Raw genomic sequence first — 12,155 nt, forward strand, 5'->3', positions numbered from 1 at the left:
AAAAAAAAAAAAAAAAAAAAAAAAAAAAAAAGAAATGCACATTCCCAAGCTCCATCCTAGGCCTACCAAAACAGAACCTTTCAGGTGGGACCTTCCAGGTGATTCTGATGCACATTCAAGTTTGAATACCACCATCTTGTTACTACTACCCTTACAAAATCATTTTTGCCATGTCCTCTCTCCTACTTAACTATGGAAACTAGCCATTTTGGTACTATTCTGAAAAGATGGAAGATAAAAGATATAATAATATGGCATTTTCCTCCAGTGCAATAAACATACACCTTTCTAAAGAGGACAAAACAATTTCTTCACTAAAATTTTTGCAACAGTGATGCAAAAAGTATGAGTTTTAAAAATTTTCCAGCCAGGTGTGGTGGCTGATACCTGTAATCCCAGCACTTTGGGAGGGTGAGGAGGGTGGACCAGGAGGCCACTTGACACCAGCAGTTTCAAAACAGCCTGGCCAACACAGCAAAACCCCATCTCTACTAAAAATACAAAAATCATCCAGGTGTGGTGGTCCACACCTGTAGTCCCAACTACTCAGGAGGCTACACTGTAGTCCCACTGTGGGGTGGGGTGGCAGGTGGCGGGGCGAGGATTGGGGGACAGTGGTTGCAATGAGCCAAGATTGCCCCACTACACCCCAACCTAAGGGACAGAATGAGACTCCATCTAAAAAAAAAAAAAAAATCCAGCTTTTTTACTAACAAACTGTCTTTATGAATGTAGGTAACTGAGTTGTCTACAGTAGTTACTACCTTCGGTTCAAGCATTTATCTATGCTCTTAAGAAAATTATTGCTTTTACTGTTGAAAGTTCAATAGAAAAGGAATTTGACAAAAGCTTTTAATAACCATAGTAACTGCAAAGAGACTTTACAAAATGCTTTTGGAATATGGGGCATTCTTGAATCAAAGCACTGGGAACACAAAGATAAATCATGTACAGTCCTTGCTGAGAAGAAACCCCAGAGTTGACCTGAGATACAGTTACATCTGAGAAATGTCCTTAACATAAAAGACACCAAAACAAACAAAACAATGTGCTTTAGGGAGAAAACAAAAAGCAGACTATATGGAGAAAATTATCATTAATGTCCTCAGATAGAGACGATACCACAACCAAGAAACAAGAATAAGATGCTTAAAAAAAAAAAAATCACGGCCAGGTGCTGTGGCTGACACCTGTTATCCCAGCACTTTGGGAGGCTGAGGTGCGCAGATCACGAGATCAGGAGTTCGCGATCAGCCTGACCAACATGGTGAAACCCCATCTCTACTAAAAATACAAAAAAATTAGCCAGGCCTGATGGTGTGCACCTGTAATCCCAGCTACTCTGGAGGCTGAGGAAGGAGAATCACTTGAACCCAGGAGGCAGAAGTTGTGGTGAGCAGAGATCACGCTATTGCACTCCAACCTGGGTGACAGAGCAAGACTCTATCTCAAAAAAAAAAAAAAAAAAAAAAAAAAAAAAAAAAAAAAAAAAAAAAAAAAAAAAAAAAAAAAAACTGGAGACTAAAAAAAGAGCTCTTGAAAATTTAAAATGTGATAGCAGAAAAGAAAAATTAAGCATAAGGATTAAACGTAAGCCTTGTAAGATATAGTGGAGGCAATCTCTCAAAAGGTAGGTCAAAAAGACAAGAGGTAAAAAGTAAAAACAAACAAGAAAACCACCAGAGAACCAGTTCAGGAAACTCCATGTCCAAATAGGTGTTTCAGAAAGAGAGAGAGAGACAGAGAGAGAGAGAGAGAGAGAGAAACAAAGAAAAAGTCTTATTAATGAACTAATTCAGTAATTTTTTTTTTTTTCCAGAACTGAAAGACATGAGTTTCTAGGTCATAAAGGCCCACTATTGTGATTTCACAAAAATAAGAAAAAAAAAATTCTAACAGATTCCAGAGGGGAATAAACTAGGTCACATCCAAAGGATCAGAAACCCAAATAACTTCTCAAAAGAAGCACTGAAAGATAAAAGACAGTGGAATAATGTCTTTAAAGCAGAATATGATGCACAGCCACACTATCAATAAAATGAGTAGGTGGAATTGAGATACTTTTCGTAGTTTCAAAAAACTTCACCTTGCAATCATGCTTTCTCAGGAAGCTACTGAAGGATGTGCTCTACCAAATGGAGGCAGGAAACCAAGAAGGGAAGGAAAATAGAAAAACGGGAGATTCCACACAGAAGAGATGTCAAGGAAATCCCCTGAATGATGGTGCAGGAAACCCCAGGAAGGCAACTTCTCCAAGCAGAGAGGGCTGCCAGATCACAACAGAACATGTAAGAAGGGCCAAGGAGAAATGTCTTTCGGAAGAGGAACTCTAGAGAGTACCTGATATGTTTGAAAGCCTTGAAAAAAGATTCAGGCAAGTGGCAGAGAGTGTGGATGTTGAAGTAATATGCATGTAGCAAAAGAAGCAAAATAAAAAAAGAGGAAAAAAGAAACAATTATTAACTCCAGGCAAAACAAAAAGTTTTGTATGACAAGAAAAGAATTAATTGAACAATTCATAGCTCAATGCCAACAATGTTCTGTATAGTCACGTAAATAATGTCAACAGTAAATATAGATCCAACCAAAATTACTATATTGGGAAAACAGGGAGCAGGTGGGAAGAATTTGGGGGTAAGGTAAGAATATATCAGAGAAAGAGAACAAAGAGACCAAATAAAAAAGTAGCACTACCAGCATGTTATTCAGAAGTAGGGAGGGAAATTCCAAAATAATGAACTAAAACCACTAAAAGTGATTGCCCCTGGAGAAAAAAATGAAGAGGGGGACTTTCTTTCTTTCTTTCCTTCTTTCTTTCTTTTTTTTTTTAATAAAGCCTCGTAAATTATATAACTACTTCACACTTTAAACTGTGTACACTGGTTTAAAAAAAAAAAACCAGGGTCCAAGCTTTTACCCACTAAATCTATGTTTTTCAAAATATAAGTTTGTGACTCATTAGTGGGTTGAGAAATAATTCAGTAAGACATCGTCATCATTTTTTAAAAAATGAATTCTAATGGGGGATAGAAAAGACACTGCATATAGTTATTTTTTTCATGAACCTTTAAAATATACCTATCCACATATACAGATTCTTAACGTAAAGTGTATTTTTAACTGTTGACTGTCAACAAAATAATATAAAATCATCACTCTAAACTACACTGTATTATAATTACTTTTCGTTTTTGTCTTTCTCTTTTCTTTTGAGGAAGTCTCACTCTGTTGCCAGGCTGGAGTGCAGTGGCGCAATTTTGGCTCACTGCAAACTCTGCCTCGCAGGTTCAAGTAATTTTCCTGCCTCAGCCTCCCAAGTAGCTGGGACTACAGGCATGCACCATTACACCCAGCTAATTTTTGTATTTTTAGTAGAGACGGGGTTTCACCACGTTGGCCAGGATGGTCTTCATCTCCTAACCTCGCGATCCACCCACCTCAGCCTCCCAAAGTGCTGGGATTACAGGGGTGAGCCACTGCGCCCGTTTCTTTGCTTTCTTACAATTAGGTCTGTAATATGGGCAGACTGAAGAATAACAACACAGAAAAGAGAATTCAAAGTCCCACAGGTGATTGTATAATGTGGAATATTACTGCTTCTTAGGCGACTTGTCTTTCTAGTTATGTATGACTTTCACTAATATTTACATCTCTGGTCTACAAAGACACTGGAGCCAAGGTACCATCCTAGAAGTCTTTAGGATGGCCAAAGAAGCCAGCATGGAAATAAAAACTTGCAACATATACAGACCAAATAGCCCTTATCCAAAATGCTTGGGACCAGAAGTGTTTTGGATTCCAGATTTTCAATTTTTCTTGAATTTGGAATATATGCATTATATACTTACCAAATGAGCATTCTTAATTGAAAAATCCAAAATCCAAAATCCAAAAAATATTCCAGCAAGTGTTTCCTTTGAACATCATGTTGGCACTCAAAAAGTTTTGGATTTGAGAGTTTCTTTGTTTTTTTGTTTTTTTTTGAGATAGGGTCTTGCCTCACTCTGTCACCCAGGCTGGAGTGCGGTGGTGTAATCAAGGCTCACTGCAACCTCCGCTTCCCAGGTTCAAGTGATTCTCCTCCTGAGTAGCTGGGATTATGGATGTGTGCCTGTGTCTTTTTTTTTTTTTTTTTTTAAAGTAGAAATGGGGTTTCACCATGTTGGCAAGGCTGGTTTCGAATCCCTGACCTCAGGTGATCCACCCGCCTTGGCCTCCCAAAGTGTTAGGATTACAGGTGTGAGCCACCGCACCAGGCCCCCAGGAATTTGGAGCATTTTGGATTTCAGATGTTCAGATAGGTATGCTCAACTGTTAGTGAATATACTAGGAAATATTTACAAAGTTGATTAAGAGGAATCTTTCTTCCACTGACCCTCCCTCAGATGATTTACAAGGTGTATTGTTCATTCTGCCATATGGAAAAAATGAACAGGAGGCTAAAAATGTTGATGCTCTTCTACTGAGAGCCCATATTTAGCCCAACATTTTATTTTTATGCAGTAGGCTAGATATAAACTTTATTTTGGAGTCTTACCTTACAATTCATTTACATAAAAAAATTAAGAACAAAAACTTCTGTAGAAAGCAAGTTCCACTATATTCTTTTCACAGCATAGCATCACTTCCTAAAAGTCATGGGGATTGAACCCATAAGCCAAGCATCTATATTTTTAAAAACCACCACCATTCACACTGAAAGTAAAAAAGAATGAGTATTAATATGCTGATATTAAAAGATATCAAAGATATTTCTTAAAATATGTAAGATACTTATTTGTGTATATATTTGTGCATATTAAAAATGAACATATATATCTCAAAAAAAGGCATGAGAAATAAATGACTGTGGCTACCCATTTTCAGAGAGGTGAAGTGATGGGCAAAGTAGAGATGATAGTGGGATGAAGAGAAAGACGTTTCACTGTGTATGTCACCCTTTTTAGCAAGTTAGGGATTCTCATTCCATCACCCCCTTCACCCCACTCCATCCCTTCGCCCACACCCACTCCACCCCCAGAACTGTCTTGCCTCTTTTTTTTTTTTTGAGATGCAGTCTCACTCTGTTGCCCAGGCTAGAGTGCAGTGGCACGATTTCAGTTCATGGCAACTTCCACCTCCAAGGTTCAAGCAATTCTCCTGCCTTAGGCTCCAGAGCAGCTGGTATTATAGGCACACACCACCACACTCAGCTAATATTTCTATTTTCAGTAGAGACAGGGTTTCACCATATTGGCCAGGCTGGTCTCGAACTCCTGGCCTCAAGTGATCTGCCCGCCCTGGCCTCCCAAAGTGCTGGGATTACAGGTGTGAGCCACCTCACCCAGCCCAGAGCTGTCTTGCTTCTGAATCATGCTCCACACCCACACTCACACACATACAATCACCCTGAAGCAATGTGGCAGGTATGCCTTCACTTTCATTGGCAAAGGACTCTCTCTTCATCTTGCAAAAGTGAACCTATACCCTCAGCATCCATAAGACCACACAAACAGCACCTGTCTTGGCAGGTTGCCAGGACCTTGGGTAGCATCCACAGCCCCTCCTCAATGTTCCCATCACATTTGCTAAGCCCTTGCTATATGCCAGGCAGTATGCGGGAGCAAGAGGCACAAAAAGAAGTAGGACAAAGTACCTGCCTTCAGAAGGGAGCTCACAGCCTCAAGGGAGAGAAAGAGGAGGAAATAGAGAATTTCAAAATTATGTGGTCCATGAAATGGCAAAAGTATACCCCAGTGTAATTTACCACATTGTATTATAACTATTTTTTCTTCTCTCTCCCCACATCTCTCCAAGGTGAGTGACTCTGGTGTAGATACTGGATCCACAAGTACCTCTGAATCCTCTATGCAAAGCATGGTACTAAAATGATCTGAACTTCATAAATGTCTCCTGGATAGCAATGCAATGGTATTTTAAGAAACAAATCCACATGTCTTAATGTTTCAGAATGGGGATCAGTATACATATCAACTACTAACCTGGATGCATGCAATGTATTACAATATTAGAATTTCAGTACCGAAACAAACATCTTTAACCTCAGAGGTCCTCTGATCTTTTAGTCCTAGCTACACAGTCTTGGCTTTGGTTTTGTAAAATGGGGAAATGATGAAAGCCTACACCATCTGTTTTCTTCCCCTGGACATCAGTGCACTCTCACTTGTTTTTACCGGTAAGACTGAAAACTTTCACCCACTAACTTTGAATTTCTACCCATAGTTAATTCATTGGTAATTTCTTGCAACTTTCAGAAAAACAGTAATCCCCAATTTGACACAGGTTTGGCAGTACGCATTTAAAGACCTCTTACACTTCAAACCTTGGACTTATAGATATGAAACATAGTAACATTCTCCATCTTCTACTCTTTACCTTTGCTCTGCCCTGAACACTATCTAAAAACCAATGACAGCAATGCTTGCAAACATAGCATGAAACATTGTTGCAGTTAATCAGCCCAGAGCCCAAGGGAAAAATTTTCTATTTTTAAAGGCACTGTTACTTTAAGGAAAAAGTCTGTGGAGAAACATGAAACCAAGCTGCACAACGAAAAAAAAAAAAAATGCATTTGGTGTCTTCATCTGTGCAAAGACAGTTCTAATGTACCAGGAGCACGGTTGTGTTGACTCCTCAGTTCGTCTGTAAATGAAATGACCGGTACTAGGGCAGAGTCCCATAGAAAGCTCATCTGCTACTCGAAGAATTAGATCTGCCAGAAGGTCAAAACACAACAGTACCCACATTTCAATGCTATTTTTATAGCTCCAGATGAGGGACTATCCCACTAAGTAAGCAGATGAACAGATCCTAAAGTCACCCTTCAAATCTTTACCTAAAACATCCCGATTAGTAACTAACGTGGTTCAGCCTGAAAAATGATCAACTGATTACTTAGCATTTGGAACCAACTATCCACAGTTACGGGTTGTATCCAAATTCCACAAAATCAAATCTGTTTCTCTTCACGAATGACAACACTTCATGTCACAAAACAGTAGCCAACAGTCGCACTCCTTATGGAGTGACAAGGAGCAGGTGCCAACAAGGAAAACAAGCAGGAGCTACACAACCGGAGCTACAAAACATTTTACCTGTTACCCCAGACGGCTTTCAAGAATCTGACCCAACAGAATTGTTTCCCTAAACAGTATAACAATACCCAGTTTAGGGGGGGAAAACATTCGTTGGTGATATGGACATCTAATCTAATCTGTAAATATTTAATGTACTCAAGGAGTTTACTATCACCATAAAATAAATTATCCACACTGCTATAAATGCATCTAAAAATACATCCATTACCAAACAACATTCAGTGTAACGTACAATAAATACGACATTCAGTGTTAAACACGTTTTAAATATAGCTGAGCTATTTAATATCACCATCAGACTCTGCTAAAGGTAGCAGAATGTTTGCAAACTGGATAAAAATTGCTATGCTCAACACGAAAAGCAAAGAATCCCCAATCTTACCTCCTCATGATTTCTTTCCCCAGATTTGACAAAACTGAGCTTGAACACCACACATTATAGAATGGAGGCATTGCTTAATAATGTCACAAACCCTGCTTCAGACTCTCTCGTCAATGAAAATCTCTAAAGAATGAAATTCACTAAATTGTAGTCCATCGATCAACAGGTGATTCTTAGAAACAGAAACTCATTCATTTCCAATGAAAATTAATTTTGTAAACTCTCCCGTTTTTTCACATACGGATATTTACAAGCTACCGCATTATTATACTGAATGAATTCCAACTGATTTCTTCTCAGAGGCTTACTAGAAAAATGCCAAATATTCAAATTATTTTGGGGCATTATCCCATACTGCTGCATGGAACAGAACAGAATTAATAAGGACCCAACAGTTACCACTTTTCAAATGCAAATATGTTGCCTTCTAGTAAATACAGACCCTTTTAGAACATCCCTAAGTGTCTATACAGTTCAGGGCTCTACTTTTGTCTCCTTGAAAATCAAAATTCGCGCATTACATTGAGGCATTATCTCAACTCAGCAGCAGGAACTAAAATAGATATTAACTAGTCCAGCCTGAGTCTGCAGCATACAAGACTCTTTGCTTCATTTTTTTCCTCCCATTTTACACACACTGTCCCTCAACAATTCTGCCAAAGGAAACAAACGCTGCAGTGATTAAAAGAATCACGGGCACTGGGTTCCACGAACAATGAGGCTGTGGGCTGGCCCCCTGCGCGCCTCAGGCCTCAGTTATCCCGTCTGTAAAATGTGGCCGCTGGACGATTCACCTCTGGCGTCCCGTCCGGCCCTCTCCCTCCCGGGTGCCTCGCAGCCCGCCAGGTCTCAGCTGACTGGTGCTGGCCGTGGCCAGGGTGCCCTGCCTGCCGCCGCTCTAGATGGAGGGGAAGGGGGCGAGGGAGGAGAGGAACTTGGACTTGCAACGGCTTCAAACAGGAGCGGGCGACAAACTTGAAGCCGCCTTCCTAACAATAGGAACGAGCACTCCCATTTTCCTGGCTCAAACTTGCAGGACCCCGCGAGGCTGGATCCTCCCCAGCCGCCCTCTCGGAACCCGCCGCACCTTTCTCCCTGTTTGGTGTTCGAAGGAGGAGGGTGCAGGACCGTCTGATTGCCTTCCATCTCCACCACGCACTTGGTGTTCAGTTCCAGTTCTGAAAGCACAGAGGGACGGGGACGTTGCAAAGTCCAGCACCCGCGCCTCCAGCCCGCGCGGGGCTCCGTCCCGGGAGGCGGCCGAGCCTGGAGACGGCGCCCCGGGCACCGCGGCCGGCGCGGACACCGCCTCCGCCCCGGGCCCCCGGCCCCCGGCCCCCGGCCCCGGCCGCGCTCTCGCCGCCCCGGCCCCGCAGTTTCCGAAGTTGCCCCCGCCCTCAGCCCGAGCAGAAATAAAACCGAGCGGAAAGCTCCTCACCTCGTCGGTTCATGGGCCGGACCCGGACGGCAACTTTTACCTTGGTATCCGACATGTTGGCTGCGCTCGCCCAGCCGCTCGCCGCGCCCGCTCGGCCCGAGGCGGCCCCTCACGCGCTGCGCCGCCGCCGCCGCAGCCGCGCGCCCCCCGAGCGCGGCCGCCGCCGCTCCGCCGTGAGCTCCGAGAGGCAGCGCCGAGGCGCGCGGGCCATCCCGGGGGAGCGCGACGCGGGGCACGGCCGCGGCCCGGGGAGGGGCGGGCGCGCGGGGCGGGGCGCGGCGGCGGCGGCGGCGGCGGCGGCGGGCGGGGAGGAGGCCTCGCCGCCGGGCCCAGGCGCCGCTTTAGCCGCGCGGCCCCAGCCCAGAGCGCAGCGCCGCGGCCCCTCGCGGCTGCCCCGGGCCCGGCCGCGCCGCCATGTTCCGCGCCCGCCGCCCGCCGCCCGCCGCCCGCCGGGGCTCGGGAGAAGCCGGGGTCGGCCGCGCGCCGCGCCCCCTGGAGCGGCGGGACGGCAGTGTGGGGAGCGGCGAGCGGCGGGCGCTCAGGGGTGGCGGGAGTCCGGGGCCTGGCGCATTGTTTCCCCAGGGGACCTCCCAGGCCAAGCCGGCACCCGCGCCCGCCGGGCCCCCCGGACACCGCCTTCTGGGGCCGCTGCCAGCCGGAGTCCCGGGGCGGCCGGAAGGGCCCCGGCTCGCCGCGCAGGGTGGCCAGGCCTTCCCCGCCGAGCCCCGGCACGCCGCCCCCTCTGTCCCACACGGAGCCTGCAGCGATGTTTTAAGATCTCCGTGGTGAACCGAGACTAAAAATGAATCTGTGAATCCACCACCGAAACAGTGTGTGTTTGTAAATCGTGTTCTTCCTTCCCTTCTCGGCCTCTCCGGTCGTGGGAGGGCTGTCAAGTGGACTGGGAGGGCCATTAACTCTTACATAAGAATTTAATAGCAACGGATTCTGTCATCCTGCCAAACGCAGACCTCTCTGCCAGGGCGGAACTGGGCGAATCGGATTTATTCTATTTGGTTCAACAAGTGCTTAGGGGGCGCTCACCGAGTGCCAGGCATTTTGAAGCGTACAGAAGTAAAAAAAATCCAGAGTTTAGATCCAGGAATCTTTTGATTTTGCTTCAATCTAGAAATCCACTTACTGGAAGATGCACTGAGGTCCTACTGTGTGCAGGGTGCTGTGGAGGTCACACAAAAACATGAATAGCATGATGCAGAAGCACACGCTAAGGTGAAGGGAGGGCGTGGAGACATTACGTTAGACAGTGTGCGGCAGGTGCTAGGAGAGGCTCCGTCTGCCTCCAACAGGTGCCAGGCTATGAGCCTGACTTTAAGTGATGCTGCCCTTCACCTTTGAACAACACAGGTTTGAACTGCACGAGTCCACTTACACGTGGCTTGTTTTCAATCAAAGTCTGATTGAGAATACAGTATTCGTGCTCTGGCACGGTGGCTTATGCTTGTAATCCCAACACACTGGGAGGCCGAGGCGAGAGTATTACTTGAGACCAGGAGTTTGAGACCAGCCTGGGTAATGTAGAGAAACCCCATCGCTACAATAAATAAATAAATAAATAAATAATAGCCGGGCAGGATGGCAAGTGCCTGTAGTCTCAGTTACTGGAGAGGCTCACTGGAGCCTGGAAGGTCGAGGCTGCAGTGAGCCATGTTCACACCCCTACCCTCCAGCCTGGGCAACAAAGCAAGACCCTGTTAGAAAGAAAAAAGAAAAAAGAAAAAGAAAGAGAGAGATAGAGAGAAAGGAAGGAAGGAGGGAAGGAAGGAAAAAGAAGGGAGAGAGGAAAGGAAGGAAGGAAAAGAGAGAAAGAAAAGCGGAAAAAAGGAAAGAGGAAAGACAGGAAGGAAGGGAGGAAGGAAAAGACAGTATTTGGCACGGTTCAAAACGGAGACATCCAACTTTTCCTCTTTGCAGGTTCTGCAGAGCTGACTGTGGGACTTGAGTATGCATGGTTTTGGATGTTCCCGGAACCAGTCTTCTGCGTACACAGAACGACAACTACTTCAGCCCTACCTTATTGTGGATCCAGCTGTCTCAGTCCGCCTCTGAAGGACCTGTTGCATCTTTCCTCCTCTCCATTCCTACTGCTGCAATCTCACTTTGTCTGTTCATTCACCTGTTCAGCAAATGTGTTCTGAGTACCCTACTACGTTACAAACACAGTTGTAGGCTTTTGGCTACAGGCTCTTAGCTGTTGCTGAGAAAAAGAGGTGAAATTTCCAGCCCTCTGGGGCTAACAATCTAGGTCTGTGTCTACCTCTTCACTTTTGGGCTACTGAGACATCCTCTTAACCTTCCTAGCTTTGCCTCCTGTAATCTTTCCTAAATCCGGCTTCCAGACCGATTTTTCACAAAATTAAAATTTTATCCTTTGATCATGCATACTATTCTACTGTTCAAAAACGTCTCTGGCCTACCGTATTTAATATTACCTCCCACCGCTCCTGAAATTCTTGACTTCATCCAGGACCTATTCACAACCAAGATGCCATCCCTATGCTAAGCCATTATTCTGGCAGTTTCTACCAATGGGAATTGTAGAGGGTTGAATTTGTGTCTCCCAAAAAGTATGTACAAGCCATAACCTTCTGTACCTGTGAAGATGACCTTATTTTGAAACAGGGTCTTGGCAGATAAGTTAGGATGGGGCCATGACGGGTTAGGATGGGCCCTAAATCCAATGACTAGTGTCTTTATTTATTTATTTATTTATTTATTTATTTTTGAGATGGAGTCTCCCTCTATCACCCAGGCTGGAATGTAGTGGTGCGATCACAACTCACTGCAACCTCCGTCTCATAGGTTCAAGCCATTCTTCTGCCTTAACCTCCCAAGTAGCTGGGATTACAGGTGTGTGTCACCATCCCCAACTAATGTTTGTATCTTTAGTGGAAATGGGATTTTGCCATGTTGCCCAGGCTGCTCTCAAACTCCTGACCTCAGGTGATCGCCCCCACCTCGGACAGCTGGACTGACTAGTGTCTTTATTAGAGAAAGAAGAGGGAGATTTGGACACATAGGGAGGAAGGCCATGTGAAGACAGAGGCAGAGATTGGGGTGATGCAGCCACAAGCCAAGGAATGCCAAGGTTTGCCAGGAGCCCTCTGAAGCTAGGAACAGTAAAGAAAGCCTCCAGTGGAAACACAGCTCTACTGACACCTTGATTTGTGACTTCTAGACACCAGAGCTCTGAGACATTAAATTTCTTTTTTTTTTTTTT

The 12,155-nt window shown here is 44.9% G+C and overlaps 1 protein-coding gene and 1 long non-coding RNA gene across 13 annotated transcripts in view; one reads left to right on the forward strand and one right to left on the reverse strand.

Annotated features, from left to right (window-relative positions):
• The window catches only part of KIF13A (kinesin family member 13A), a 225,297-nt gene extending 216,158 nt beyond the window's left edge, over positions 1-9,139 (reverse strand). For 7 of the 12 annotated variants that reach the window (XM_037736015.1, XM_037736019.1, XM_037736016.1 and 4 more), the window contains exons 1-2: positions 8,918-9,073; positions 8,567-8,657 (exon numbers count right to left, since the gene is read on the reverse strand). In XM_037736015.1, coding sequence (XP_037591943.1) covers positions 8,567-8,657; positions 8,918-8,972 — 146 coding nt within the window. In that variant the 5' untranslated portion in view covers positions 8,973-9,073. Of the gene's footprint in view, positions 1-5,261; positions 5,319-7,872; positions 7,881-8,564; positions 8,658-8,917 lie in introns of those variants that run through there. The other 5 variants (XM_017521644.2, XM_017521643.2, XM_017521642.2 and 2 more) reach the window with 2 other exon arrangements.
• Positions 9,140-9,537: 398 nt separating this feature from the next.
• Positions 9,538-12,155, forward strand: part of LOC108299381 — a 20,297-nt gene continuing 17,679 nt past the window's right edge. The window contains exon 1 of the long non-coding RNA XR_005198949.1: positions 9,538-9,749. This is a non-coding gene — a long non-coding RNA (uncharacterized LOC108299381). The remainder of the gene's footprint in view (positions 9,750-12,155) is intronic.

This window comes from Cebus imitator, unplaced genomic scaffold, assembly GCF_001604975.1.
Source record: "Cebus imitator isolate Cc_AM_T3 unplaced genomic scaffold, Cebus_imitator-1.0 Scaffold21, whole genome shotgun sequence".
NCBI lineage: Eukaryota > Metazoa > Chordata > Mammalia > Primates > Cebidae > Cebus > Cebus imitator.